Here is a 26314-nt window from a genome sequence, read left to right as displayed (position 1 = left end):
GGATAACACCTGGAGTAGGCCGGGCACCAGCAGGCATCACGTGTCTGTCCTCCCCCCACACCCAGAACAGAGTGAGGCTAGAGAGGAAAATCACCCAAGTGCAAATGAGAGAGCTTTGGGGTCCTTTCAATCTCTCATCTCATTTGATAATGATCTTGCCCTTTGCTGGTCAAGACGCTCCGGTGGACATGTTACTTACACAGCCTCCCCACTCCTTCCCCTGAAAGTGAGAAATGTTCTGGTCTGGTTTACTCTCAACTATTTTTTCTGGTTTTCCAACGATTTTCAAGGAGTTGGTGAAGCCGTGTGAACTACAACTTGAAAATACTTCCCAATAGGTACAGAAGCTATTCTTACAACAGCGTCACTGGCAGAGGTCATGGCCAGGCATGGGAAAGATCCAGCCTCCTGCTGGCTGGAGCTCTCGCTTACCGGGTCGCTCTCTCCTCTCTCTCGGTACCCAGTTTCATACCAGCTACTATTTGGTCAAGCCTGGATCGTTTGTCACCCTAAGCACAAATCAGATTCAACTCACAGAAGCACAGAGTACAGCTGGGCTCCAAAGAGGACTGGACATCTGTGGTACTTGACATTCAAGCCTTTGGCGAGATGTCAACATTTCATGGAGCACTTTAAATGTTTTGGTTTGAGAGCTAATGCAGCATTTCCCACTGGTCAACACCAGCAGTCCAGGCAGAAAGCAAAGTAGATTTCCCTCAACATCAGATGTTACACTCAGTTGCTGATCCAATCTTGCCTTCAGAGACCATAAGAGACTGGATAAATTGGTAAGTAAGAAAAGCCCATCCAATGCTGGGTTTATTTAAAGAATAAATATTTGTGATTCCATTGTAAGACGGCTTGTTGTGCTCATAATGTCCTAAATTCTTTTTTTGAATGAACAGAGTGACAGATTTGCAGGTGAGATTTGACTTTTCCAGGTTCAACACTAAGTCCAATTAACTTTTCTCTGTAAATGTTCTTTTTAATTTCATGAAGCACAATTTTCTTTCATGAGTTCATGCATAGGCTTTCGGAAATTCCTATTTTAAACAATTTGTAATCTTATTGCTTGTAAAATATAAGACAGTGTTGTGTGTATGTGGCTAGTGAGTTAAAATCAGTTTTGGATATGGTAAAGGGCACAAATACAGCTGGGTTATGATGTAATCCCTCAGAGCTGAGGGAGTCCCATAAAGAACTAAAATGCTGGAGGGAAAAACAGAAGGTTTGGTTTAAGAGCACAAAAGGATACAACCTCACTAAAAACTGAAACCAAAGTGAAACACTTCATGCGAGGAAGCATTTTAAATCTTCTCTGAAACGATAAATGACTGGGCTACTGGTATGGATTTCACGGTGAGTCACAATTGATTTTCAAAGGAAAAAATAGGAATTAAATAAGCCTCATAGGTGCTGTTCTAGCTTTTATTAATGTCTTGTAAGTTTTGATTTTCATGTCCTTCATTCTTAACTTCTGATTTCTTCCTCTGAGATTTCACATAACACTTAAATATCAGTCATTGGTAGCATTTTCAGTTTAATTTGTGGATGGCAGGGACAAGGTACGTAACCTGTGGAACTTCTATTGCTTGCTTTTCTAGAAATTTGAGTAGTAAATTCCATAGAACCTAAACTAATAGATAATTTTAAAACCTAATTTGTGCTAAACTAATAGATAATTTTAAAACTTAATTTGTGCTTAGAATCCATTCCAGTTTATTTCCCAGCCAAAAAGAAAATATCTTTCTTTAAAGAGCCCCATTTACTGGAGAAATTGTAAGAACATTGCAACTGAAAGAAGGCGGAGGTTTAGAGAATAATTGACCAACGACAAACAGCCCCCCCGCCAACAAAAATTTTAAAAATCACTAAATTTAGTATTTGTTATAAGTTGTGACGTCCTTCTTAATAAATTACTCTCTAAACAGAGAAACGGCAACCTCTTAAGTCTTCTCTCATTCATTTTTATACCTACCACTTCCCTGCCAATTCTCCCCGCTTAAAGAAAGCTTTCACAGGAGAAAATCTATCTATTTATACACAGTATAGACATTTAGACATATAGGTAGATCTCACACTTAACATAATTAAAATGAAGAGACTGGCATTTGCAACTAACTCCTCTTTCCTCCATTCGGGCCAACTCTCGATATCAGACCCACCCATTCTGGGGAAGATGCTTCATGGCCTTCAGTGGTTCTTCAACACAAAACATTTCACTGGCTACTAGGGATTCACACGTGCCATCAGATAGCGTAAGAAAGAAATATCCAGAGTAAAAGTTTGGTTTGTAAAACATAACCAAGATCTAGCCTTCTTTACTTTTTGCCCTATGCCCTCTGGTACAACTATATAGATTTTATTTTAACTGTTCATGTGTAATTTTACTAAAAACTATTTTAAATGTATCAGCATTAACCTAACCATATGAAATGGACATTTTCTGCAGATAAAAAATAGTCAAATATCAGCAATTTTATGACTCATCCTAATAAAAAAGAAAACAGTCTTAAAAGGTAGCCCCGGAAGTCGAAGGGTGAGGGAAACATCAAAAATAATAATTTACATAATTTTTATATGCTAGTGAGACCTAGTATGTCTAATTATCCCCATATGTACTCCTCTGCTTTTAAAGCCTTTGCACAGATTCTGTTATCAAAATTGGGTGTTTTCAGCAGCCAAATTACACTGGGAAAGAACTTCTATCATTGGCTCTGTTTTACTGATTAGGAAACTGGGGTCCAGAGAGGTTCAGTAATTCAAATAGGACAACACAGCTAATAAAGACCAAGGATTGAATTTAAAGGAAAAAGTCATCTGGCCTCAAATCCAATGCCCTTTCACCTACCCCATCTTGTCTCTGATCTAAGGAGATAAATGTGTCCAATAAAAATTGTGATTTATACACAAATAAAAGCTGGAGATGCAAAAGTATGCAGGACTGCTCTGCCCCTTAACTAGGTATTTACACAATAATGGCAATAATCACATTGTATGAAACGGTCAATATTATTGGGACTCAAGTTTTCAGAGAGGCAATTTTACCTGGTTGAAAAAGCAGGCACTTTGCAGACAAACAGCTGAATTTGAATCTACTGTGAGCTTGAGCTACATTTTGTTTTGTTTTTTAGCTCCTTTGCCTCTTTGATCTACCTCTGTTCCATCTGTCACCCCAAAGAGCTACTAAGATATTAACTGAGACATGCTAATACCCGGCACCTTAAGAGTTACTCAATAAAAATGGAATTCCTCCCTCTTCCTTGCTAGTAACTTATTAAGTTAGAGGTAGTACTGGCAAGAGTAAAATCCCACAGGAAATTTCCTGAGTTGATTCTGACACTCATGGAGCCAAATAAGAACTCATAAAATAAGGGGAAATGAATACTTCTCCCAATTTACCTCCTGTCATTCCAACAGAAAACTGGGCACCATGTCAGTACCCAAGTAGTGAGTACCTGTCAACACGTTACTGAGTGCCAACTAACCATCAGTGACCACTGTAAACAAAGAGGCCGGTCCCTCCAGGCCAGAACAGTAGGCCTGACAGCTAGGGAGCGTGGAGATCTGGGTCAGGGCCCATGAGCCCCACAGGTCGTGGTCTCATACAGAAAGGGGTGGGAGGAAGACATGAGAGGTGTTATTTGCTTAATTCATATGTTTGGTGGATGGATGGATAACCAAATAGACAACCGTACCAAAAACCTTAAAAAAGAAAGAAATGAAAGATATCTGATGTGTAGGAGTTACAGTGAGAGATGGAAGTTATGCACATTTTTCATTTAATCACTCTTCATAAAGGTCTGGTGTCTTCTTTTTTTTTTTTTTTTTTTTGGTATTTACAGACAGGCCACATATTGGATGGATTAAGAGCTGACATATTAAAATAAGCAAACTAACCCCCAAAGAACCTTATTAGAAAATAGAGCAAAATATATTTTAGCCAAGAATTGTCAAACTTCTGGTCTCATGATCCCTTGAACACTACCGAGAAGCCCAAAGAGCTTTTATGTTGTTATACCTAGCAATCTTTACTATATTAGGAATTTAAATTCTGAAATTCATAAAATATTTTTCATTCGCTTTAAAAATAGCATCAAATGTTAACATGAATAACACATTTCTGTGAAAAATAATTATATTTCCCCCCAACAGTTTTAGTTAGAAAAGTGGCATTATCCTACATTTTTGCTTATCTCTTTAACATCTGGCCTAAGACAGTTAAATTCTCATATCCACTTCTGCATTGGATCAGTTTCAAAATGTATTTTTAGTTAAAGTAAACAGAAGAAAATCTAGTCTCACACAGATACATAACAGGACAAGGAAGAAGTATTTTAGTAGCCTTCTGGATTTTCTTCTTTGGTACCACACCAAAACTCAAAAAGTGGCAGTTTCTTAAAGGCTGTTTGCAAAGTAGAAACTAAATTCATATCAATGAATATTTCTGTTACATTAAAATCCTTTAGCGTAACTTGGTCTTGGAAGAAATCTTTTACCCCTGCTAGATTTTATACCATATAATCCTTGGTCATTTGGAGAGGTACATTCATCCAGAATTTTGACGTATAGATACTTTTCATTATATAGTATCAAAAAATAGTATTAATAGTGGCACTGATTTCATTCTAAGTACTGGAAAGTAATGCTATTTGTTTTCCTTGACTTGAAGGCTCAGTTCATTCAATTTTGAGAAAATGTCTGCCAAATACTCAAGTATGAACTACTATAGTTTATGTATCATTCGTTCCAGTAAAAATGGCATTCCATAAAGAAAGCAGCTAATTCAACTCGCAACTTACTCAAGTGTTGTTCCTCTAGACAACCATCATATACAGCAGAAGTGCTTTGTGAACCATTCCTATAATGTCACGTGAAATATTTAAGACACACACTTTAATCAAATGGACAATATGTATTACTTCAACACAGTCACTGTGAAGTTAACTTAGCTTTTTATTTTTTGTGTTGTTGTTTTTTTGTTGGTTTACTAAGATTGCATGGACGTAAGGTAGGCAATGACTACAGGACAGACAGTTGGGTACATGGCCTTCATTTGTGCTCAAGTACCAGCAGGTTTGTTTTACACATTGTGGCTTTTGTACCATTACTACAGATGTCAGCACAGTGAGTGAAAAAGGCAAACAACGTGTTAGTATTCTTTTGCAAATGGGCTGACCTCATGGCCCCCCTTAAACAGGGTCAAGGACTCCATGGTTCCACAGACCATATTGTAAGAACCGTTACCTTAGACTTTGACATAGGAAAATTTTCTTTTGATACAAAAAATCACTAATTCGGGGAAAAAAATTGATAATTTGAATATACTAAAATTAGTAACTTTTGTTTATCAAAATATACTTTTAAAGGAAAACGGACAAGTTACAATCTGGGAGATGCTATTCACCATACATATACCCAACAAAGCAGGTATCAACAGTATCTGAAGGATTTCTACAAATCAATAATAGTACAAACAACCCAAAAGAAAAATGAGCAATAGATATGACTAGACGTTTCATGGAAATAACCAATTATCATATGAAGAGATGCCCATATCACTGTGATCGTGGAAATGTAAATCAGGACCACAATGTAGTAACATCTCATAAGCAAAAAATTTTATATCCGAGAATAGGAAACGTTGAAGAAGATGTGTATCCACAGAGGATTTGCAACCACTTTGGAAAATAGTTTGGCATTATTTCCTATAGTTTAACATTCATATACCTATGATCCAGCAATTTAAATCCTCTATTTATACACACAAGACACTCTTTCAAGTGTTCATCAAGGATATATACCTTGGCATGGTTCAGAAGGGCAAAAACCTGGAAACATCCCAAACATAGGAAATTGAATGAATGAACCGTGGCATGCTCAGACGATGGAATGTTTACAGTCACCAAAACACATGAATTACGGCAACAATGCTCATCAGCATGGACAACATGTGGTATCTAAATCTAAATGATCTAAATCACTAAATGATTACATATGTTTCTTTTAAAATCACAATTTCATACACACATATACATACAACACACTTTTAGGAATACATACAGATGTAACAAAACAGTTTAAAACAAAACCGCGAGAGAATGAAAAAAATGGGGCTCAGGGTGCATGGTGGCCAGAGAGACGGCATGTGGGAAGAAAGAGAATTCAGTTACATGCAGCTTATAATTGTCAAAGTCTTGGCTTTTGTTTTGGTTATTGAGTTTGAGGGAAATTATTAACGTAATTAAGAATAACAGAATAAAAATTTTAGAGTCAACCTTGCATGAACCTTGCGTGATAAGAATACGCCATATGGTTATATAAGACTATGGTGAATCCAATTTTATGCACCAACGATTTTAAAAGATATCTACACATTTTAACCTGTTACGCACATAGAAACTGTAAAACTCTGAGGTCCTGAAGAGACTCATCATTTGACAGTTAAGTAAATCAAGTCCTTAATTTGACCAAAGTTGTACAGATAGATTCATTCATAAATTCAATAACTATCTATTGAACATCTACTGTATGCCAGGCACTAATTTAACAGTGAACAAGAGAAATAAGTTCTGTTCTCATGAAGGTTACCTTCATGGCGTAGTAGGATTGGGGGGAGTGGAGGGATGATGGAGGAAATAAATTGAAAAATAAATACTACTTTAAATAACGAAGACCACTCTGAAGAAAACAAAACATGGTGAGAGGCTGTAGAGCGCTGGCTAGGCGCCTGGCTGTGTCAGGTGTCGTAAACTGGGAAGGCCTCCCTGAGAAGGTGACGCTTGAACAGAGACCAATGAGGCAGCCACGGTAAGATGCTAGAGACAGACAACGCCACAGACAGAGGCCAGGGCTCCGAGCACCTCTGCCCCAGTGAGGTTCACCTTTCTAGAAGTGGGCGTCAACATCCCCGTGGTGACAGCGTGAAAGCAAATTCACCTGGGTATTCCTACTACTCCTACGCGCTGCTTGACAAAACCTGGTTGGTCATGCTTGTAGACCTTTGCCAAGAGCCCCCGCCAGTTTACAAAGGAACAGAAGCCTTTCACGATTTATCTGGGACAGAGAAAAAGCATGTACCTGCTCAGAGCTTTGTCCAGCGCTGGATGGCAGGCAAGGAAAAGCTCAAGGGGATAGCTAGGCAGTTAAGTTTTGCTTTGCTTTTCAATTTTTGTTTCACTGGGCCAAAAAACTAAGCAGCGCGATAATGTTTTGTGACACGTACTGGCTTACTTGCCAAAGGCAACAAATATCTGCTACTTTGCCTTCTCTACACCCCTACCCCATACACACAAACATACCTGCACTTTCCCACAGGCTGACCATGTCAGGGACATTCGAGAGATAGAAGAAAGCTTGCTGGCACTTTTGCTGCTGCAGACTGGGCAGATTCATGTTATAGGTAAAAAAGCCACACAGCTGACGAAAGGCCTCTGTTGGCCCTGGAGAGCAACTGTGGTCCCTGGATAAGGAACGTGGGGTAGTAATAATCCAAGTTATGCTGACATTATATCTGCCAGGCCTCTCCTAGCCACCTACTAGAGGGGAGGCATGTAACCAAGGTAAGAACATTCAGGTAAGATGCTACAGCCACTCGGGGCTTGAAAAGAGTTGGGTTTCGATTGTAGGTACTCTGGTTACCATCTCAGAACTTGTTCAAGCCACTAAGCTCCCTTACACAGCTTTCGTCCTATGTAAAATAACAATGTTTTAGATCATTCATCAGAAATTCATACAACTTCTACTATGAATTATTTGCTGAGCTAGATGAAAATACAAAGCTCTCTCTCCATGCAGTAGAACAGACAAGCTAATAAAAATAAGACTTGTCAACAGGAAACAATATTCCCTCGTAGTTAAGGGTTTAGAATGACACTGACCTGGACCCACATCTCAGTTCTACAATACACTAGTTCTTACATCTTGGACAAGTTACTCAAGCTGTCTAGATTTCAGTTTCCTTAACTATAATATGAGATTACTTCTGTCTTATCAGGTCTACTGGAGGATTTTAAAGTGCATAGCGGTAGTTCGTTCATTTTCAGTGCTGCACAAAAGTTCACTAAATTTTTTTAACCCTTTTTCCTGTCAGTAATCAGTTGAGCTATTTCTACGTTTTTGCCATTACAGTATTTCTATGAGCATCCTTGTACATGGATATTCTCATACATACTTGGTATGCTTCTGGAAGAGAGACTTCTAGGGCATATACTTAGGAATTAAAATGCTCAGCTATAGGGTGAGTGGACCTTCATCTTTTCCAACTATTTCCAATTCCTTTTCCAAAGTTTCCAATTCCTTTAGAAACATAATGCTGAGCTGGGGATAAAAAAAAGTCCTGGAACACTACATACACCATGAACTATGAACAATTTTTATAATGGAATCTATGTTCATATAGATTTCAAATCATTTATGTTTAAAGGCAGGAAAAAAGAAACACAAAATTCAGGTCAGGATTCCCTCTCAGTGGAGGAAGGCACAGCCCAGGGAGGAGTGAGGAGGGAGAAGCTGGAGTACTGGTAAGGTTCTGGCTCTCTTGTCAGCGCTGTGTTCTTTTTGTTGTGCTTTAGTTTCTCTGCATAAATTCTTCTCAAAGTGTCAAATATTCCATTAAAAAGAAAAGGTATTTTTAAAAGCAATTACCATTGCCTGTGTCTGGTACCAGGTAAAGTTCCCAACGAATGGCAGTTATTGCCGTACAATGTGATGAGACTGAAAGAGATGACAAGACACAGTGGGAGCTCTGGAGGTGAAGCAGCCAGTCTCTGCAACGTCCGGGGCTGTGGGAGACCCAGGGCTGCAGGAAATGGAGGTGCTCAGGGCGGAGCGGGGAGAAGAGGCTGCTCAGAGGCCAGAACCACCAGACTCTGGGCTCTAAAAGGGCAGGATTCCCAACACCAAGAACACTATCCTGATAATAGGAGCCAAAAGCATAAGTGATAGATGAAAGGAAAAGTCTGTCTTATAGATGCCAGTTTTAAGCAATGTTCTTAACAAAGATTATTTTGGCTTAGAAGAATGGGGAGAATGAGAAAAGAAGATGGCCAGGAATAGAATAAGAAACACCAATTTAAGGACAGGCAGAGAAGCTCCCAGAGGTGACTGAGAAGAAAAGGTAAGGAGGGTAGCAGAGAAGTCTAAGGGACTGTTATGCATTTGCTATGTGCCAGGCACTGAGCTAGGGACCCTTCCCTCAAAACGAATACACACACATACAGTACATACATATACGTATGCATATATATACACGTGTATATATATATATAGTTATATATACCAGCAGAAAAGTACATGTATACACACATATATACACACATTTCTTTTACTAAACCATTTTGAATATAAGTTGCACAAAACCATGACCCTTCCCTCCTAAATACTTCAATATGCATCTCTGAAGATTAAGAATATTCTCCTACTTAACCACGCCATTACCATACCTAGAAAAATTAAGACAATTCAATAACACCATCTAATATACAGTCTGTATTCAGATTCACACAAGCGTCCTAAAATAATTTCTATAGTGCTACCCTCCACTGCCCCCAGTCACCGATCACAGCTCACACAGCACGTTATTTCTCTTTGGTCTCTTTTGATCTAGAACTGCTCCCTCCCACCCCATCATGTTTGTTTGCTTTTCATGACATTGATTTATTTACAGAGTCTGGGCTGTTGTTTTATAGAATGATCCATGTTCTGAATTTGTCCAGTTGTTTATCCATGATTAGCTTTTCGACAAGGTAGGTTGTGTACATCTAACTGAGTCATATTGAGAGGCAAAATATCGAATTATGCCATTTTTGGTAAGTTCAATCATTCAGTGACTGCCACACGAAAAGGTACCCTTTTTTTCTTTGTTATTCTAAATGATCTGTGAGTGATGCTTTTAGATTGGAACATCTTGCTCTCCTACAACCTTTCGCTAAGAGACTTTTCACAAACACTGAAGACTGTTGCCTGAATCAATTATTACACTGGGGTTGAAAACTGTTTACTTTCTAATTCTATCATTCCTTCTACCTTTTCTTTTTGTAAAAAAAAAAAAAATTATTTATTTATTTATTTAGGCTGTGTTGGGTCTTTGTTTCTGTGCGAGGGCTTTCTCTAGTTGCGGCAAGCGGGGGCCACTCTTCATCGCGGTGCGCGGGCCTCTCACTATCGTGGCCTCTCATTGCGGAGCACAGGCTCCAGACGCGCAGGCTCAGTAGCTGTGGCTCACGGGCCCAGTTGCTCCGTGGCATGTGGGATCTTCCCAGACCAGGGCTCGAACCCGTGTCCCCTGCATTGGCAGGCAGATTCTCAACCACTGTGCCACCAGGGAAGCCCTCCTTCTACCTTTTCTAGCTGACATTCTTCTACAAAGAAGAGCTTGTCCCTGTCTTCATCCTCCCTTTTTCATCTGTATTTTTAATATCACTGTCAACTCTTGAATTTGGTTTGTTTTTAAAAGTATTTTCATCTATTACTGTCCTTCTTATTTTTTTTTTAACATTAATTAATTAATTTATTTATTTATTTATTTTTGGCTGTGTTGGGTCTTCGTTTCTGTGCGAGGGCTTTCTCTAGTTGCGGCAAGCGGGGGCCACTCTTCATCGCGGTGCGCGGGCCTCTCACTATCGCGGCCTTTCTTGTTGCGGAGCACAGGCTCCACACGCGCAGGCTCAGTAGTTGTAGCTCACGGGCCTAGTTGCTCCGTGGCATGTGGGGTCTTCCCAGACCAGGGCTCGAACCCGTGTCCCCTGCATTGGCAGGCAGATTCTCAACCACTGCGCCACCAGGGAAGCCCCTGTCCTTCTTACTGATATCCAAACTGTTGAATTTAGAAGTGCCACCAAGGCAGCTCCCATGTCCTTCCCCCCCACCCCCCCCACCCCCCGCCTTAACATTTCCTCATTGGTCTGAGCACTTCCTTGCTTTTTGCCTGCAAGGTATCAACTCACCTTTCCCTGTGCCTGATTTGAAATCAGTCATTTCCCCAAGGAGCCTTGGTTCCTGTTAATGGGTAGTGATACTTAGAAACAAGATAATCTCATTGATACCAGGGATTGCTACTTTTCCACCTACAGAGGATTTTTAGTTTTGTTATTTAAAGTTGGAAATGGCTTCAGCAAGTTTATAGCTATTAGGTTATCAGGACTTCAAGACCTACAAATTTTATTGAGAACTTGTGGAGGTTTATACCTTGTAGGAAAGTAGCCTCTAGACTGAGAGAGAGCCTGAAAATACAAAAGAGGAAAGCAACAATGTACGAAGAAAGATTAGAAAGGAAGTCAGCGTAGGCTGCAATTAAAAAAAGAGAAAAAAAAAAAAAAAACCCCACCATGGAGTAAAATAAAGCTGGTCCTGGTCCAAGCAGGTCATGAGCATGAAATTCAATTCATGGTACAGATGGAAAGGAGCACTTCTTATTATCAGATTCTGTACATTCGGACATTACCTCTGAGGCAATAATGAAATGGCATCTAATAGCTCCTCCATAGGGCATGGCAAGATGTAAGATAGCATTCTCAAAACATATATGACTGACTCATATTGAAATCCATATGAAAACTGAAACAATCACCAATGGATTGATCTAAAGAGGACACTTACATTCACCAATGGATCCCATTGGGATGGGCCTTGGACTCATAAAAAGCAAAGGTCTTTCTTTCCATACGCACTCTGAGCACCATCTTTAAGCTGCATAAAATTGCATCTTTCACATTTAAGTCCTACTCATTTTGAAATGAATGTAGTTGCTTCATTGTCATATGCTGTGTTTAATAAAATACAAACTCATTTAAAGAAGTTCCCAATTCATAAGTGAGTGTAACAATATATTTTATTGCATCAATGGTTACTGATTCCTCCAACAGGTAGGAAGTACATAAATTTTAGGCCTTAAAGTGTATGAGAATCACTTCTCTGTAGTATTTCCACTCCCATCTAAAGTCCTGGATATTTATATTCTTTTCCTTTGGAATATGCAAGCTGAATCTTGAACAAACATATACCTGGTTGATACTTAGCTAAGTAAAGTTGTTGGCTCCTCACAAATGAAAATCTGTTCCCCAGCCCCCTGGCAAAGGGATATGCGTTAAGGCCCTAAGCCCCAAGATCTGAAGATCTGAGTACTGCACGCCTGATTGAGAAACGAAAACACGGTCTCAGTAAAGCAAAAAGAGGTCAGAGGTTCATTTCTTTGCCTCACCCCAGGGAATAGAACCACATATTCCAAAACAATGCTGCAGAAGAACAGGCTGGAAAAAAAATAAGTCAGGAATCCTAATTCCAGATAGAGAAAGATATAGACATATAGACCTCCGATTCGTCTATTCGTCAATATGAGTCAGTCATATATGTTTTGAGAATGCTATCTTACATCTTGCCATAGAGAAAGATAGAGAAAGGAATCAGTTCCCCAAACTCTGAAGACAGGAGTTTCACAGCTTTACATCACTCGCATCAAAAATGCAGGCCTGTGTGGACTGCCAAGTAAGTGCACGAAATGCTCTGGACTTCACTCGTACTCCCTACTGCTGAGTGCCCCTTCCTGTGACGAGAACCCGGGGACCATAAGAACAGCCTTCCCCCAGCTTTCCCCCAGGCAAGCACTGCTGGGCCAGACTCCAGAGGAGGTTTGGAGCACACTGCAGCCCTGCGTGTCAGTGCAGAAGAACATCAACCTCAAATAAATGTGGGGAGGTAGGGCACACCGTGGGAGCCTGACCCAGGGGAAGTCCTGGCCAGCTGAGAGTCCCAGAGACCTCCGATTCGTCTATTGTCAGCTGAGTCACTCCCTGAACCCCCAACGTTTCCTCTGAGTCATACACTGCCAGGCACCAGGTATTTGATTCTTACAGGAATAGAAACCCTAGGAGGTAGCAACTACTACCCTCTCATTTTAGAGATGTAAAGACAGAAACATGAAGGCACTCTGTAACTATTCCAATATCACAGCTTTTAAGAAATTGAGCCATATTTCTAACCAAGGTCCACTACATCCAACATGCATGCTTTTAACCATTATACTGCACTGTCTGCCCATTATTCCAACAGAGCTGTAAAGAAAGCCCACTTCACATTCCGAGACCTAAGCATATGAATTCCTTAATCGCTGCTGAGTTACTCAACCTACAGTTAAGGTTTAGCACCAATGAGAGAGCTGACAAAATTCTATTCCTATATCAAAATGATACCAAATACAACTACCATTAAGGGGCTACTTCAGTAGTTCTCAACTTGGGAACATTTGAAAAAAATGTCTGGAGACATTTTTCGTTGTCTCAAGTCATGGGTGCTGCTGGCACCTAGTGGATAGGGCCAGGGATGCAGCTAAACATCTTACGATGCACCAGACCACTCACCCACGAAGAACTGGAACTCAACAAAATGTCAATAGTGCCAAGGGTGAGAAACCCTGGGCTATACCAAAGACTGTAGGTGGAAAATCCCCCCAAATCTAACCTGACAATCCAGCTGCAGCTCCTGGTACGGAGGCTAGGATGGGTAGCCATTTCCACGGCCCCAGAAGTTTGGCACCTGTGCCACACCTCGCCCTCCTCCCCCAGCTCCCGTGATCTGCTTGCATCACCACAGGATGTGAAGACTGACCCGGGTTCGAGGAGTTGCCAGTCTTGCACTTTGCTATGAGTTCTGCTAAAAGTATTTTAAGGGAAGTGGTTGGAATTAAAAGTAAAACACTAGGTTTGGGCATCATTATCAGCTTACCATCCATACTAACTCACTACCCGTTATGGAGGTTCTGTACGCAGTGGTACCCAGAGACTAACTGGAGAAACTGAAGGCATCCACACCTTGCAGACCTTTAACACCTAGATCAAAAAGGACATACTCACAAACTCACACGCACATGTCCACCTTCCCTCAAAAAAAATACTGGATAAGTGATTCCTAAAAACAATACTCTAGAAAAATGCTGAAGGGCCTGAAATGCATGCACATACTCATGAACACAAACAAAACATGCTTGCCCCGAGTTCCCTCAGGAGTAGAGGAGACCTGGCTTGGAGATGAATAGACATAAATTTGAATACCGTCTGGCCACATATTAGCTGCCCAATTCGACTTTGATGAGTTACTTAACCATTTTCAGCATCAGTTTCCTCATCTGCAAAATGGTGATAACAGTAACGGATTGGCAAGGCTCTACCATGTTACTCAAGAGCTTGGGCAATCCATGCCCCCCCTTCTGTGCTGTCCTCTCATGTGTCTTGGTGCATGTGCCCGATAGCTCTCTCTGCCCAACACTCCCTCCCTCCCCTTTGACCCCCTTCTATGAAATAAACTGGCATGCTTAAAGTGACTTCCCCTTGAACAGGTCTATGACCTAGAAGCAGGGGACTCTGTTGACCCACTCCTAAGGAGTCACAATGTTGGGAAAGAGAGGCAGGACCAAGAGTGAGGATGCAAGAAATTCTAAAATATTCAACCGACCATAGAATAAGAAAGGCCAGAAGCCTGATGACAGACTTAAGAATTAATTAATACTATTCAATAGTATAAAATATTTTTAAAATATAAAGTATGTTATAAAGTATTTAATAACATAAAATGTTATAAAATATGACTACAAGACTGAATAAGTAGCCCATATATAAATTCTCCTTCTATTCAACCCTTACGACTGTTCTGGAAACCATCTAGGATATCACATATTGGCACCACAAAGAGAAAAAATTTTAAAAAGTCACACATTACAGCAAGGGAGATAAAAGCAGCAATAATAAGAAAATGGCTTTAGTAAGTTTAGAAATGTACACAATGATTACACACATCTATACTACCTTCTACTGTTAGAAGAATCATCTAGAAAACAAATATTTATCTCATATGAAAAGATCTTGGGGCACCTTGGATCAAAGCTTTTGATGTCTGGACTGTAAGGACAGAGAAGGAATTGTCAGACGGTCATTAGATAAGAACTGAACAAAGAACAGGAAGGAAAATGTTCATCATAGGTGGGTATTGATTAAAGAGTGATTTGAAAGCAATTCATTCTCCAAATACATTCTTTTTATTGAATTTTTAAAAATAAATTTATTTATTTTTGGCTGTGTTGGGTCTTCGTTGCTGTGCGTGGGCTTTCTCTAGTTGAGGCGAGCCAAGGGCTACTCTTCATTGTGGTGCGCAGGCGTCTCATTGCGGTGGCTTCCCTTGTTGCAGAGCATGGGCTCTAGGCACGTGGGCTTCAGTAGTTGTGGCATGCAGACTCAGTAGTTGTGGCTCGTGGGCTCTAGAGCGCAGGCTCAGCAGTTGTGGCGCACGGGCTTAGTTGCTCCGCAGCATGTGGGATCTTCCCGGACCAGGGCTCGAACCCACGTCCCCTGCATTGGCAGGTGGATTCTTTAACCACTACGCCACCAGGGAAGTCCCTCCATATACATTTTTGTTTTCTAATTATGAACTATTTCAAGTACACAGAAGTACAGAAACTAATGTTGGTTAACACCAATACACCTAATCGCCCAGTGTTAATTGATAGTAATATTTAGGCATCATTGTTTCAGAATTTAAGAGATGAAATACCACAAATACAGCTAAAGTCCAACCACCCTATGGCATCCCTTTCTCCTCCTTCCTTCACCGGGAGTAAGCACTGTCCTGAAGTTAGAAGATATCATTCCTGACCAGAACATGCTCAGTACTGACCTGGATCAAATATAATATTCCACCACAGAGAACTAAATCTCTTTGTTTTGTTTCTAAAGAGAACTTCATGACCTTTTAGGGCTATTCTAGGTAAATATGTTTTTTTTTACCACTGGTTCTCCATAAAATATCTATTTATATTTCCAGACTAGAAGGATGAGATTATTATGATGAAATTTATAATGAGTAAACTCTAAGTAAAGTCTTAGATTTCAGGCTTCTTTTAATATAACTTTTTCCTACCTCAAGTCCCAACTACAGCACAGAAAAATAAGGTTGTTTTTTTACCCTCCTCACCAAATATTTATTAAAGTCCCCTATGTACAGAGTCTTTAAAAAAAAAAAAAAAAAAACTTGCTCTTCAAGGAGTACTCGTTGGGATAGCAGCATCAACATTACACCCAACTCCAGACCTATGGAATCTTGAGTCTTCATTGTAGCAGGAGCCCTGGGAAATATGTATGCGCGTTAAAGTCTGAGAAGGGTTGCCTTAAAGAATTCAGAAAGGTGACAACCTAGACCAAGGTAGAACCAAATCCAACCACCATTCTGCCAAACCTATCCTCTTCCTATCATACAATATAGCTTTCAGACGTTATCTTGGCAAAGTCCACGCATAAGTAGACCAGTGGTTATCAACCAGGGGCAATCGGGCCTCCCAGAGGACATTGTGTTCACAACTTAGGGAGATGATACTATTGGCCCCTAATAGATAGAAGCCAAGAATGCTGCTAAACATCCTACAATGCAGAGGACAGTCCTCACGACAAATAATTATCTAACCCAGAATGTCAATGGTACAAAGGTTTAAAAAAACAAAAACAAAAAAAACAGAAAACAAAAAAAGCCTGCCTATGATTTCCTGGCAAAATGGTCAATTGTTAACTTCAGTAATTTAAATGAGCTGATTTGAGCAACCAAACCCATAAGGGGGGGGGGGGAGAAATAAACCAATACCTAAAAACACTTCATGTGCAATCCTCTCAAGTAAACGGTTTATAAGGGTCCCACCAGGGTTTATATCACATCAGTAATCGTCAATAGTGACAACCAAAATGAAGTTCAGTAAAGCAACAACAAAAGCGCATGTTGAAATATTTCACAATTATACAAGCTGTGTTTAAAAGGCAAGTGCACTGCTACCACACATACTTCTTCAATAAAAACATTCTGGCGTTTATTTAACTTAATTAAATCTTCGTTTTTCTCCTACAATACAGGATCATTAGCGAAGAAGCACCTTGGCCACTTCAAGATGACAAGCACTCACTGGGCTAAATTACTTCATTGAAAGGAAACCTCATATTAGACAAAAATTTTAAAGCGTAAGTGAACAAATTCTTTAGTATTATCAAGAGCTTTGTTAATTTCATCAAAATATTATGAAGGAATAACTTCTCTTCTTCAGAGAAAGTAGAATTACAGCACACAGAACAGTGGAAGGTGGTCCATTTTCAGAGAAAAATGGGTCATTGTGTGTAATTACACAGAGGATGAGTAATGAACTCAGCATGTTTTTATTAAGATGAATGTATTTCTGGAGTGAGCATCGCCTTGTCTGGCCCTGTTATCAACTAAGTTCTGCCCAAAGAGAGAGCCCTGAGGTTATATGCAATACTCTACAACCTGAAAATACTAATGCAGCCCGACCCTGAGACCTAACATTTCACTAGGAACAACAGCACTCACTATCTGGATTAAAATGAAATTTTGCCATTGATATTCTAGCTGTGCAAAAAAAGATGAGAGGGCTTCCCTGGTGGCGCAGTGGTTGAGAATCTGCCTGCCAATGCAGGGGACACGGGTTCGAGCCCTGGTCTGGGAAGATCCCACATGCCACGGAGCAACTGGGCCCGTGAGCCACAACTACTGAGCCTGCGCGTCTGGAGCCTGTGCTCCGCAAAAAGAGAGGCCGCGATAGTGAGAGGCCAGCGCACTGCGATGAACAGTGGCCCCCACTCGCCACAACTGGAGAAAGCCCTCGCACAGAAACGAAGACCCAACACAGCCAAAAATAAATAAATAAATTTATTTAAAAAAAAAAAAAAAAAAAGATGAGAGAAAGCAATTCATAGGCTCCTATTACACATTAATGGCTGTCTTTTGGTCTCATAGATCCATTCCACCATTATGTGACCAAAGATCCAAAGTGACGGTTTATATAGACTAAAACGTTTCAAGTCATTCCATTCTCCTTTACCTGGATTTGTGGAACAAGGAAGATTTCCACCTAAGAGAAGCTGAAGCCTTACAATATTTTTTTCTAATTGAAGTATAGCTGATTTACAATGTTGTTAATTATTGCTATACTGCAAAGTGATTCAGCTGTATATATATACACACATACACACACACACATTCTTCTTTTGTGTGTGTGTGTGTGTGTGTGTGTGTGTATATATTTTTTCCCCCATTATGGGTTATCTTGAAATCCTTCTCTTTTTTAATTTTTTTTAATAAATTTATTTATTTATTTATTTATTTATTTATATTATTTTTGGCTGTGTTGGGTCTTTGGTGCTGTGCATGGGGTTTCTCTAGTTGCGGCGAGCCTGGGCTACTCTTTGCTGCGGTGCGCGGGCTTCTCATTGTCGTGGCTTCTCTTGTTGCAGAGCATGGGCTCTAGGCGCGCAGGCTTCAGTAGTTGTGGCACGTGGGCTCAGTAGTTGTGGCTTGCGGGCTGTAGAGCTCAGGCTCAGTAGTTGTGGCACATGGGCTTAGTTGCTCCGCAGCACGTGGGATCTTCCCAGGCCAGGGCTCGAACCCGTGTCCCTTGCATTGGCAGGCAGATTCTTAACCACTGCACCACCAGGGAAGCCCCTTGAAATCCTTCTTAAATGAAGTCTCAAGAATTCAGGGAGCTGTGCTTATGTTCCCTGAAGCCTCAAGGTTAACATAATGACCACTTTCACTATAGAAATTCAGAGGTAATCTCAGAAGTAACTTCCATGGGCAGGGCTGGCTACACTTCCACAAACTGGCTCCACAGAATGTCCCTTATTTCGGTTGATCATCATCCAGAGGTGCTTTTCCTCTTTCTTTCTCCCCCTTTGTCTGTCTCTTGTCTTTGATGGGCTGGGACAAGCTGCTTAGAAATAGTAAATCAGCTGAGAGCCTGGGGCAGGGAATGGAGGGTTGCTGGGCCACATCAAGACATTCTTTCTTTCTGATTTATTTGGTTCTTATTTATTTTTACGTTACCGTATAAAATCAGCATCCGTACGTTACCATTTCCTCCATCTGTGAACTGATTTGCAGTTTTAGTAGGTCTCTATCGGGATATTAAATCACCTCTATACTAAAGACAAGGAGAGGAGACTGGACAGGTGTTACAAGGTCAAAGCGATACATGTCTCTGTTATCAGCTTGTCCTATTTTTCATCTAACGTGTATTCCTGCCGTTTGGTCTCGATATATAACTGGCCTCACTTGCTGCAGATACCTTAAGATAGCCCCTTTTCCACACATCTCTTGATCCATCCCTGTAGAAAAGGCTGCCACACTCTGAGACACCAGGACCAAATACGATAAATTATGTACCTGGAGGTCACAGTGCCCTGCCATCAACACTACTGCTCAAGAAAAACAGACTTAAGAGCGTGAACATTACCACTAAAATTGTCTCGGATTTACCATTAGCTCGTTACCTACGTAGAACGCCCCTTTAATTGGCCTCTGCTGTATCCATCCAGACAGCAGCACAAGCAGCAGTGATGCCCTGCTTCTTCCCCCAGTCAACACGTCTCAAACGGAGACTCTGATCTGCCATTGCTTAAAAACAGCCCAAAATAGCAAGAAGACGTTTGGAGGGAAAGACCCAAGCAAGCCTTGAGTACTCATTTCATTTCAGAAGGCACTCTGGCTCTAGAAGTTTACCTGGGTCAGCTAGCCCCTTCCATCAACCTCAAAGTGAGGAAGGGAGGAGGCATGAGGTGCATGGCAAAGCATATATGCTCAGATTCTTGACACTCTGAGGAACCAGAGAGCATAGTCGTGGACCCATGGCATCAGGCTACATTCAGACATACTGCAGTGCAAAAGGACAAAAGTCACGAGATTCTGAGAAAATGTCTTTATACAGATTTCTAGAAGGAAAGGAAAGAAATGGTGGCTCTCACTAAATCATTTCTGGGAAATTCTTCACTATTACTATATACAGTGGCTTCTATAATTTTTCTATAAAGAGAGAAATTTGGTACTCATTAAATCATTTCTGGAAATTCTTCACTATTTCAGTATTTAGTTGTATATTATATAGCTAATATTTCTCTCTACTTTAAAATGTACTAACATCTGCTTTTTAAAAAATTTTATATTTTAAACTCCAGTGAATCCAACAATTACTGAATATATATCATGATCCCCGTACCGCACTGACTGAGGGGCTGTGTCCCCAGCACCGGGACCCCTGGGAGCATTCTCTTGAGCTCTGTGAGACTGGCTCTTAGACTAAGCTGCACCTTACTATCAGGGGACAAGACCAATTATTTACTAAACACAGATTCTTTGCCACAGTGGACAGTTAAAAATAGAAAACATGGGCCCTTCACTTACCATCTAAAATATGAAACAGGCCACAGAGGACCTACAAACAAACCCATTATGATCAGAGCCAAGTGGGCAGGGGATTAGATTTCCTTTCAAAGGAAGCCCAAGGACAGGCAAAATCAATTGCTAGAAATGTAACTAGTTTTGCCATATGCTTGCAGGAAGAGTACACAGAAGCAACATATTCTTTTGGGGGAAGCAGCACACAAAGTTTGCATGTGTGATTTTTTTTTTATTCGCAATGTGACTGAATTTCATATTCCACGTTTCCAAATTCTACTTTCTCACACTTCCTTAATTTTACTGACACAGCCCTTCACTCACTGTGTATAAAGCACCACGCTTGGCACCAGAAATACAAAGATGAACAAGACAAATTCTCTGTCCTCAAGGAACCCACTGTTCTCCACAATCTTTCTTTCCCATGATCCCTGACTAGATGTAAATTTCTTAAGAGCAGGGACTCATGTCTTATATTCCCAGATTGCATATTCATTATTTCACAAATATTTTAAATATCTAATGTCCTAAATGTAATGCTAGGAATACAATGGTTAAAAAAAAAAAATGACATGGTCTCTCTCCTCTGAAGGAGCTTACAGTAGTAGAGGAAACAAAAAACAAACAGCTAGAGAGACAAGTGCTATGACAGAAGAAAGGCACAGAACTATGAGCACACATACAAGGGACACCCAATCCACCCCAACCAAGGCTTGGGAGGGCAAAGTTTCCTAAAGAAAGTGGCATCCAAGCTGAGGCCTCAAGGATGAAGAGAAGTCAGCCAACCAAGAAGGTAGCGAAAGAGTCTTCCACACAAATGAAAGTTTGTGCAAAGGTCCAAGGTGAGAGAAATCACGGAACCCATGAGGAAGAAGGGTTCAGAACAGCAGGAACTCATCACTGGAGGTAGAATTAGGGATTCTATAAGTAGGGATCAGACCAAGATGGGACTTCTGGTAGCTCAGGGTTAAAGAGTTAGGACTTTATCCTGAGGGCAAGGACCAACCAATGAAGGGTTAAGCAGGATGTTGACATTACAGATAAGATGGGCAGTAGACATTTTCTTAGGTGTATCAAATAATCTTTCAAAAGAGTTCTAATCTTCCTTGTGCCATAAATCATTATGTCCAACATCAGTGAAGACTATACAGGATTCTCTAATAAAAGAAGGTTCTGGGTAATATCTAGGACAGTGTCGTCCAATAAAAATACGATGCAAGCCGCATATGTAATTTAAAATTTTTCCAGTAGCCATATTCTTAAAAAAAGTAAAATTAAGTGAAATTAAGATTAATAATATATTTTATTTAGTGGGATATTCCTAAAATATTTCAGTATAAAATCAATATTAAAAATATTGAGATATTTTACATTATTTTCTGCATACTAAGTCTGCAAAATTCATTGTGCATTTTCCATCACATCTCAATCTGGACTAGCCCCAATTTCAAGACCTCTACAGCCACATATGGCTAGTGGCTACCATTTGGACAGTACAGATCTAGAATGTACTTTGGGGAGCATTTCTCAGAATGTTTAACGTCTTTCTATCATTTTTGTTTGTTTTCTAATTTATAAAAATAATGCAAATCAGTTTTTAAATGGGAAAAAAACACACAGAATATCTCAATTTTGAAAGGTACCCATAATCCTATACCAAAAATACCAGTTATAGTTGGACGTGTATGCTTGTAAGACATAGTCCTATGTCTAAAATATACATAGGGTAGGCTTTCTAAAAAGTAGGGTCTGTGTCAATAGCTCTTAAACCTAATATATTAAAGAGTTGTGAATAAAATGAAACAGATTCTCTGTTTTTATAGCTTTATTACCTTCGAGACTATATTTAAATGAGTATTCCTGGAACTTTAGAGTTGTACAGGAACCTTTATCATTTTAGGGAAACGCTGGTCTCCATGATTACCTCAGTTCTCAGACTGTCCTGCTTCTCTAATTTTTCTTTCCTGTCATCTGTCTACTCCATTCTTCCCTTTTCAAAAGGAAGGAAGGGAAGGTGAAAGGGAGGAAGAGACAGGTACCTAAGGAATATATACAGCAAAAACTTAGTTTCAAGAACTTGCTGGGCATGGCAAGTTCTTGCCCTTTCCTTTACTTATTTCTCGGCAAATGACTTGAAGGTCGTTACTGCCCTTTGAGTGACTATTTCACATCACCTTCCAGGTCTCGCCTTCAGAAGTTACCAAACGATGAATGCCACCACTGCCCCACCTGAAGAGGGGTCCTGCCCCCGGAACACCCTCATAATCCAGCAAATCATCCCCGTGCTGTACTTCGTGGTCTTCGTGGCCGGGATCCTGCTCAACGGCGTGTCCGGGTGGATATTCTTCTACGTGCCCAGCTCCAAGAGTTTCATCGTCTATCTCAAAAACATTGTCGTCAGTGACTTCCTGATGAGCCTGACTTTTCCTTTCAAGATCCTGGGAGACTCGGGCCTCGGCCCCTGGCAGCTGAACGTGTTTGTGTGCAGGGTCTCGGCCGTGCTCTTCTATGTCAACATGTATGTCAGCATAATGTTCTTTGGGCTCGTCGGCTTTGACAGATATTATAAAATCGTGAAGCCTCTTTTGACTTCGTTCATCCAGTCCGTGAACTACAGCAAAGTCCTGTCGGTGCTGGTGTGGAGCCTCACGCTGCTGCTTGCCATTCCCAACATGATCCTGACCAACCGGAGCGCCAGGAAGGCCACACGCGTTAAATGCATGGACCTTAAGAATGAACTGGGCCTCAAGTGGCACAAAGCCTCCAACTACATCTTTGTAGCCATCTTCTGGATTGTGTTTCTTTCCTTAGTCATTTTCTACACTGCTATCACGAGGAAAATCTTTAAGTCCCACCTGAAGTTCAGAAAGAATTCCATCTCGGTCAAGAGGAAATCTAGCCGCAATATATTCAGCATCATGTTCGTGTTTTTTGTCTGTTTTGTACCTTACCATGTTGCCAGAATCCCCTACACTCGGAGCCAAACAGAAACCCATTACAGCTGCCAGTCAAAAGAAATCCTGTTCTATGTGAAAGAATTCTCTCTGCTATTGTCAGCTGTAAACGTATGCCTGGACCCCATTATTTATTTCTTTCTATGCCAGCCATTTAGAGAAATCTTATGTAAGAAATTGCATATCCCATTAAGAGCTCAGCATGACTCAGAAACTTCCAAACCCAAAAGGGGAAATATAACACAAGAAAGCACAGATACTTTGTGAATTCCCACCTCCTTTCAAATAAAGTCTGTGCATGCATATTGTAATCTTCAATTACATAATAAAGAAAAATGAATAAGAAGCATGTCCACGATAATAAGTATCATCTCTAGGCATTACTATTCAATTTAGTACAATAATAAAACTAAAATGTAAGTTTCCATGCTTGTTTTTTGTACCATCAAAGAAAAAATAATACATTATTTAATCTTATCCCATCAAAATAGAAGGTTTAAATTTATAATCAATAGTCTGGTCAGTTAATATAGCACTTTAAATAGCAATAAGGAAAACAGGAAGCAATCAAGACAATTCACAGGGGCATCTTCCTTCTTCTAAACACAAGAATTAAGTTGGCATATTATGCAATTTTTTTCAACAGGGTCATTAAAGACCAACTTAAAAGCAGGCACAGTCTGATAAAGGATTAGAGGCCTGTTTGTAGTGAAAAAGTCAAGTCTTCTCTGATTTGAAGAAGCAGGATAAGCAGACACCCAAAAAATTACTTAAGAAATCCCCCACTGATTTATTTCATGGCATTTCAAAGGAAAGCAGATATAAACTCTGTACATCGCAGCAAAAAATGTAATTTTTCTCTGATAGCATTTTGAGGATGATATAAGATACATCTTAAATATGTTTTATATGAAGATTAGCTAAGCCACTTAATGAGCCTAGTGTTCTGGTGTTAGAATATGTTTAAGTAAACTCTACAGAGGGAATCTAGATAGTGGCATAAGTTGCCAGAAACTTCCCCTGTTCAATGGTATGGGAAAAAAATCTAGGATGTCTGGGAAAAGACAAATGCACACAAATACCCCCAGCTGGCAACACACTTTATCCCCTAGGAGCAGAGAAAAGCAGTTTTCTTAGAAAGCAACTGGACTTGATAAAAAGAAAATCTAAAATTTACAATAATGAGTGAGAAATTACACATAAAATGAAAATTTACACATCATATTTTCTGAAAAACAAATTTCATATGTGCAGATACGGGATATGGTTGCTGGCTTGTGAGTTATCAAAGCTCAGTTCTTTCTCTGCTATTAACTGGCTGGAAGACATTTAGCCCACCTTTCAAATAAATACTCTTGTCAAACATTTTTGTAAGTCATGTTTTCATACATATATATATATATATATATATATATATATATATATATATATGTATGTATTTCAAGCCTTACCATATATGTGCTAAAAAAAAAATTTTTAATAGTGTCAAGTTTTTTCTTAAGTCAAGATACCAAAAAACACTACCAGATTTACTCATAGTCAAGACATGGGTGGTTTCTTTAGTACAGTCAATTACAAATGCTAATAGAATACAAAGAAAGAAGGCATGGGAATACCCAGGAAGGAGTGGCATAGAGTATTTTTGAAATTCTATTTGCCACTGACTTTTCAAAATAAGTATTTCATATGTTCTTAGGACCTCATCAGATTTTAGGCAAAACTGAGAAAACACATTTTAAACTGAGGAAGAGCTGAGAAGAATTTCGCACTCTGTATCTACCTTCCACCCTCATGAAAGCTCTCTGCTCCCAACTCTGGGTCAAATATCCTCTCCCAAAAAGAACAAAATCACAAACTTATGATAAACGTGCCTGGCAAAACTAAGCTTGCTACAGAATTTGTTTGGCTAAACATATTTGCAAAAGAAAGTGGCTGTGTTTATTCACAGTTTCCATTGGTCAGGACAAATTAGTAAATACTGGTGTTTTATACGTCCCCTACTGGGCCACAGGAGAAATTGAAATTATAAAAGAAGATGAGAAGCACCAAGTTTTGCCTTTGTAACCACTGTGCCAAAGCAAATCAGAAATATGAAAGGCAATATTTTTCAGGAAACAACATGCAAGGCAAATAAGGATATCGTAAAGCAAGAGTTGAATAACAGCTACTGCATATCAGAACTTTTAAGGTAAAAGACTTGTACTTGGAAAACTGTAAGACACTGAAGACAACACACACAAATGGAAAGATGTATGCTGCTCACAAATTGGAAGAATTAATATTGTTAAAATGACCATACTACCCAAGGTAATCTACCAAGGGTTCAATGCAATCCCTATCAAAATACCAATGGAATTTTTCACAGAACTAGAACAAATAATTCTAAAGTTTGTATGAAAACACAAAAGACTCCAAAAAGCCAAAATAATCTTGAGAAAGAAGAGCAAAGCTGGAGGTATCACACTCCCTGATTTCAAACTATACTGCAAAGTACAGTAATTTGATTACTACAGTAATCAAAACAGGATGGTACTGGCACAAAAACAGACACATAGATCAGTGCAATAGAATAGAGTATCCATAAATGAATCCATGCTTACGCAATCAACTAATCTACCAAAGGAGGTAAGAATATACAATGGAGAAAAGACAGCCTCTCTAATCAATGGTGTTGAGAAAACTGGGCAGCTATATGCAAAAGAATGAAACTGGACTACTTTCTCACACCATATATAAAAATAAACCCAAATGGATAAAACGCTTAAATGTAAGACCAGAAAGCACAAAACTAGAAGAAAACACAGGCAGTGCAGTCTTTGACACTGGTTGTAGCAATATTTTTTTGGATGTGTCTCCTTAGGCAAGGGAAGCAAAAGCAAAAATAAACAAATGGAACTACAGCAAACTAAGCAGCTTTTGTAGAGCAAAGGAAACCAAAAACAAAGCAAAAAGGCCACCTACTGAATGGGAGAAGAGATTTGCAAATGATACATCTGATAAGGTGTTAATATCCAAAATGTACAAAGAACTCACAGAACTCAACATCAAAGAAGCAAACAACCCTACTGAAAAATGGGTAGAAGACCTGAATAGACATTTTTCCAAAGACATACAGATGGCCAACAGGCACATGAATAGATGCCCAATATCAC

General features: G+C 39.8%; 2 protein-coding genes across 2 annotated transcripts in view; one reads left to right on the top strand and one right to left on the bottom strand.

Annotated features, from left to right (window-relative positions):
• Positions 1 to 26314, bottom strand: part of MED12L (mediator complex subunit 12L) — a 331114-nt gene that overhangs the window by 186324 nt on the left and 118476 nt on the right. The gene's annotated exons all lie outside the window — the stretch shown is intronic.
• On the top strand, positions 684 to 23521 carry P2RY14 (purinergic receptor P2Y14). The gene is made up of 3 exons (XM_007188138.3): positions 684 to 788; positions 16881 to 16985; positions 22390 to 23521. The coding sequence occupies exon 3, from the start codon at positions 22416 to 22418 to the stop codon at positions 23427 to 23429; it is 1014 nt and encodes a 337-aa protein (XP_007188200.1). The 5' UTR covers positions 684 to 788; positions 16881 to 16985; positions 22390 to 22415; the 3' UTR covers positions 23430 to 23521.

This window comes from Balaenoptera acutorostrata, chromosome 4 (genome assembly GCF_949987535.1).
Source record: "Balaenoptera acutorostrata chromosome 4, mBalAcu1.1, whole genome shotgun sequence".
Taxonomy (NCBI): Eukaryota; Metazoa; Chordata; class Mammalia; order Artiodactyla; family Balaenopteridae; genus Balaenoptera; species Balaenoptera acutorostrata.
This window is presented reverse-complemented; position numbering and strand designations above follow the sequence as displayed.

Excerpts from the sequence above, each read along its gene's own strand:
- P2RY14 (XM_007188138.3), top strand. The coding sequence starts at position 22,416 with ATGAATGCCACCACTGCCCCACCTGAAGAGGGGTCCTGCCCCCGGAAC.